A 6,093-nucleotide genomic window follows, 5' to 3' on the forward strand; every position below is an offset into this window, starting at 1 on the left:
TTTCTATAAACCCTAATTTTGATCTATTAACTAATATGCACAATCAAATAGAAAACTATAGCTCTATACCACTAATGGGTTTACAGGTTATAATTAAAACATGTGGCACAAAAACATAACCCTTAAGTTCACATGCAACCTATTTGGATATAAGTTTTCTCTATTGATAGGAACAATCTATGAACATCAAGAACCCTAAGGAAACCTACTATAATCAAGAATTACAAGTGATTAGGGTTTACATACCTTATGATTATTATTGCAAATAATCAACCAAATCCTTCTTCAAAAAGCTCTTAGAAAGCAAGCACCAGAAATCTAATGCCTCTGATGGGTTGTACCCAAACCATAGCAAATAAGAAGACTTGAGGAGAGAGGAGAGGGAATATGATTTTTGGCTATTCATTTGGTAGAAGTCGTGGCCCAAAATGAGGAGCCAAGTGGCTCTATTTATAACTGATACAAGGAGCCTTGAAAACCCTAATTTGAATATAATACTATTATCTCAAATTTGGTCATTATCCAACTCTTTAATTATCTTTTAGGATTAATCTAAAATCCTTTAAAAAACTCCTAAAAACCGTCCATAACCCATGGAAAGTTCTGGAACCTCTCTTGTTCAATTATTGAACAATTACAGCTTAAGTCTTTGTACTTTTAATTAATCCAATTAATCCCAAAATTAATTTCAGTTAATTTCTGATTAATTATTAATTAAATAATACTATTTCTAATTGATATATTAATCTCATAATATATTAAAAAATTATTTATTGCTATTTATTAATCATATAATAAATCAATAAATCAATCTCTCTCTCCAAAAGTAATTCTAGTCAATTACTAGATTTGAGGACAACCCAAAAGCACTTTGCATTTAATTCAAGTATATACCAATTTAGTTATTGCCTTAGACACCTAATCCAACACATTATACTATTAACGACCATTTAAAATTCATAACTCTTTCATACGGACTCCGTTCTCGATTGTCTTTATATCGACGAAATCATATCGACGAGATCTTAAACTCATGTTTAGATTGTTTTTTGTAACAATCGACCGATCTAAATTTCGGTTTCTGTGCGCACACTATTGCGCTGAAATTTCGAAAAATCATAATTTACTCATACGAAGTAAAATTTAGACGTTCTCTATATGCACGCCTTATACTTTTATTCTTCAAAAAAACAATATTGGCTGACGTGGCAGTCACATAAGCTCCACGTCAGCGATCTCACCGACAGGTAAGCACCAAAATCACCTGAAAACCGGGTATATGGCCAATATGAACAAAAGTATACAAATGTGAGGCATAAATGAACATAAAAATCAACGTTAGATAAAAGCGACAATTTGCTGCAAACTTGAGGGTTTTTGTGGCATTAACCCTAATAGAAATCTAGTGAAAATTACCATAGTGTGTACATCAGTTCAAGTAAGGCTTCATTGTAGTTGTTGAATGCATTGGTGAAAATATGAATTTTTTCTAGCATAGGTAAGAAATAATGGAAATATTTATAGCTAAGCTACCTAGAACCTAGACAATATTATAGGCTAAATGTGTCATAGTTATATAACTTTTGTGAGAAATTAAATATTTTCCTACCGTTTGTTCCTATCAATCTTTATATTAATATAAAATAATGATATGTAGAATCTTTTTTTTATACTTGTCTTGATCTACTGAGTAAGAAGATTAAGAAGATGAATATGAATAAAAATAAAAGAATATTTGATCGAACTGCGAATTGCATATGAAGATAAAAATTTAAAATAATAAAATGTATGTATTATATGTTTAGGCCTAAATTATCACAAATATCATTAAGATTTGGTTCAAAATTTCTTGATTATATGTAGTAAATGTTTTTTATAAATTTACTGATTAGTTAGATCTCTTGATATTAACATCATAAAAAGATAATGATTTTTTATAATTCTTCTAAAGATCAAATATATTAGATATATATTAGACATTATGAAAGCATAAGAGTATTTATTTACATGTAAATTCTTCTAATTATTTTGTTTTTTTATTGCCAAGCAACTATTTTTATTAGCAACGATACAAGTATATATTATAATTAAAATGTGAAAACTTATTGGGAACAATCGAAAGACATTATCTAAGATTTTGTTTAAAATTTCGTTCCATATTTGTTGCTAAAGTTAATATTATACATGTCTTAGACAATATATTATTGTCAACCCGGCCTGATAATCAAAATTTCGATCTATTGATTAAGTAACAACAATTTAGTTTGATATATGTGAGTTTGAATCATGGATTTGTCATTACGTTTGGTGAAAACTAGAAAAATGATTGTGGTTGTTCATACTATAAATTTTTTTGGAACGGCGGAATATTTTATTAAAAAACTAGCAAGATGCTTGAAAGAAATCATGACAATAAAAAAGTGGCAGAAGCCGAATTATGAAGCTAAGAGCTCCAACTAATCTTGGTTTTACTACACCTATTAGAAATCCAAAAGAAGGATCTATAAACAATATCATCGAAAAGCATGGATTTCCTACGCATAACCGTTCCAAAAACTGTCGAATTACGAAAATTCCACATGCACCAGAAAGATGTCATAACCACAGCATCAAAGGCCTTTCGTTGACCCTTTCTCAAAACAACAAAATCTGACCACTTAATAAGGGTGTGAACGTTATACTGAGTCGGAATATGAATTCCCCATCAAATAGCAATACGCGGCCAAATCTCCATCAACTCAGTACAATCAGCAAAGAGGTGATCAACAGATTTCACCGAACGGGAACATATAGGGCATAAAATCGAGTCCAACATGATTCCCCTATGAGATAGTCTCTCTCTGGTAGGAATACTGAGTAATTGAATCCTCCATAAAAGAATGTTGATCTTGATGGGAACCCAATTATTTCATCTAGTCTCACCACCTCCAGAGTGAAGCATACTCCCATCTAAGAACCAACGAGCAGAGGAAACAAAAAAAGTATTTGAAACATCTATCGACCAACCCAATTTATCAGGAATCGATTGCAATTGAAAATCCTGCAAAAGAGAAATAAAAGCATCCCACTGCTCCTGCTCAATACCACCTCTAGGACTACGTCTGAAAGTAACATGATCCCACGCCAAGGTTAGACGATCTCTAACTGTAGCTTGTCTAACAGTATCCAAAGCATAAATTCTATGAAAAGTTTCGGCAAGAAGGGCCTCTCCAATCCACAAATCTTCCAAAAATACGTATGGTCGTTCCCATCACCAACCCTGATAGGAAAAAGGACTAAATATCGATACCCTTCTCCCACAATTGAGTAAACATACGAATCACTCCACACCAATGTCCCGATCCGGATCTCCTAGGGGACATAGACTTGCAACCTCCATCTGAGCCATACAAAGACTTGATAATCTGAACCCATAACATCATGACAATGATAGAATCTCCACCACCAACGTAGCATGATGGCCCTATTAAAGGAATATAAACTCCCAATACCCAAACCACCCTCTACTTTGGCCGCTAAAACTCTGTCCCATCTGACCCAGTGCATACGTCTCCCATCCAAATCTGCTCCCCAAAAAATCTAGCTTGCATCGACTCTAGAGACTTAAGAACCGAAATAGGAGCAAGAAAAATCGACATTAGGAAACTATTCAACGAACCCAGAACCGACTTAACCAAAGTAAGTCGACCACCAAAAGAAATGCATTTAGCTTTCCAGCCTGACAATCTGCTCTGAAACTGATCAAACACAGGAGACCAAGCAGAGATACGAGACATATTCTGACCAACTGGAACACCGAGGTGGATAAAAGGAAGCTCAAAAACTGTACACTCAATCATGTCTGCAACACTAGAGACTAGAGATAAAGGAACCCCTACACCAATCAATTTGCTTTTATACAAATTGATTTTAAGACCCGAAGCCATAAAGAAATAACGAAGAATAAGAATCAGACGTTTCGCATTCTCAGGATCCCAAGAAGAAATCAATATAACATCATCATCATATAAAAGATGAGAAATTTCAACGCTCGAAATAGAGATCCCCCTAAACACGTTAGCCATCTGAGCTCTAACCACAACCACATGAAGACCCTCTATTTCCAATATGAAAACGAAAGGAGAAAGAGGATCTCCATGTCTCAAACCACGATGAATCTAAAATTCATCGGTAGGCGATCCATTGACCAAAACCGAAGCCGTGACAAATTTCAATAACTCCTTAATCCAACCACACCATAACGGACCAAATCCCATAATCTGCATGATCTCTAAAAGGTAGTCCCATGATAGGGAATCATAGGCCTTCTCAAAAGCTACCTTAAGAAGCATCAGAGAATTCCCAAAAGATTTACTGCAAGCCACAACCTCATTAAGGAGAAAGGAACCATCTAGAATTTGTCTACCTTTGACAAAAGCAGATTGCTCCAAACTAACGACACTAGCAATGACCTCCACCAATCTGTTAGCTAAAAGTTTACCAATAATTTTATATTGGCACCTAATTAGACTAATAGGTCTAAAGTCTCTCGGAGTATTCGGGTATCGAACTTTAGGGATAATAGTAAAAAAGGAAGCGTTACATCCCTTCGGAATAGAAGAATGATGAAAAAAATGCATGACAAATGCCTCAACATCCTCCGCTATAAGATCCCAGTAACGCTTGAAAAACCCAAAAGTAAATCCATCGGGCCCCGGAGCCTTAGAAGACCCACAATCCCAAACAACCCTTTTAATCTCCTCACGAGTAAAAGGAGACTGCAAAAAGTCAACCTAATCAATAGATAAAGTACTGAAATGAGTGGCCCCTGTCAAAGGACGGCATTCCCTACTCTCCTAGAAGTGACTGATAATAAACATGAAATTCCTCCTTAATCCGTACATGATTATCAATCCAAGCTCCGTCAAGCATTAAACCCCGAATAGCAATTTGACGCCTCTTACGATTAATGATACCATGAAAGTAACCCCAGTTCTCATCACCCTAAATATTCCACTGAATCTTTGCCTTCTGAAAAAGATCTAACTGAGAAGAGTGATCAAGATCCGCCAATTCATTAAGTAAAGAGACCCTCCGCTCTCTAAAAGTAGCAGAGCCATCATCACTCATCAAGCGACTATCAATTGACTCAATCGAATCTTGGATGTTTTTCATTTTAGTAGCAACCAGATCCCGACTATTGATGTTCCACTTCCTTAAGTTAGATTTAAAAAGCTGTAATTTCTTCTTAAAAATAACCCAAGGGTTATCTAAAACCACCCCGTTCATCAGAGAATCTCTCACTATATCATCAAAACCAACAATCCCAAACCAAGAATGAAAAACCCGGAAGGGAGTAGGACCATAATCAACATAATGCTCCAATAATAAAATAGGTCAGGAGTCTTTTTTTTCCAAGACGAGACCCTTAAGATGGGGGAATGATGAAAAAATACTATGAATTTATACGGTCATTTAGTGAGCAATGCGTGTTATAAGGTATTAAAGACATTTAACTTTTAACTAAATATTCAAGCATTTTTCATTTTCATATTGGGTATATATCTTTGCTAAGTTTTTTTTGTTAATGCGAAAAAATTTATTAAAAAAAAAACTCTTTGATTTATCACTTACGAGTTTTCTTAATTTTGACTAGGAAGGAGGTATTTTAGTATTTAATTTCCAGTAAAAACATATTACTAAATTATATGTCACTGTCAATATTATAATTTAAATGTTTAAAAAAATACCATAAATATATTTTAGTAAAACACATGTAAGAATATTTGCGTATATTCTCCAATAAAGAATAGCCAAAAGAAAATAATAGCTTTTATGCGTGGGGCTTGAGCTGTTTCCTTTGGGCATGGACCTGTGTTCTTGTCGTCGTGTCACATGCCTCTATTCGGAATTGGTGGCTTTCTAGAAGGTCTTATGGTCAACTGAAGTGCCATTGTTTTTCAAGTGCCATAGTTGAATGCATGTAAATGTGACCAACTTAACAACTTTTATGCTTGGACTTTATGTCTTCAAATGCTATTATTTTTTTTGTGGGGTCTTTTAAATTTAATGAAGCAGGAAATCATCCGGCGGACTTGACAGACCCCGTCCGGT

General features: G+C 34.5%; 1 protein-coding gene across 1 annotated transcript; it reads right to left on the reverse strand.

Annotated features, from left to right (window-relative positions):
• Positions 1 to 3,515: 3,515 nt before the first annotated feature.
• On the reverse strand, positions 3,516 to 4,064 carry LOC145105979 (uncharacterized). Its single transcript, XM_079043038.1, has one exon. It carries the CDS (start codon positions 4,062 to 4,064, stop codon positions 3,516 to 3,518), a length of 549 nt encoding a protein of 182 aa, XP_078899164.1.
• Positions 4,065 to 6,093: the final 2,029 nt, after the last annotated feature.

The sequence above is a fragment of the Lactuca virosa genome, chromosome 4, assembly GCF_052849685.1.
Source record: "Lactuca virosa cultivar CGN04683 chromosome 4, Lactuca_virosa_CGN04683_v6, whole genome shotgun sequence".
NCBI lineage: Eukaryota > Viridiplantae > Streptophyta > Magnoliopsida > Asterales > Asteraceae > Lactuca > Lactuca virosa.

What these genes read in the sequence shown, in the direction of transcription:
- LOC145105979 (XM_079043038.1), bottom strand. Translation starts at nt 4,064, where the DNA reads ATGGCTAACGTGTTTAGGGGGATCTCTATTTCGAGCGTTGAAATTTCT.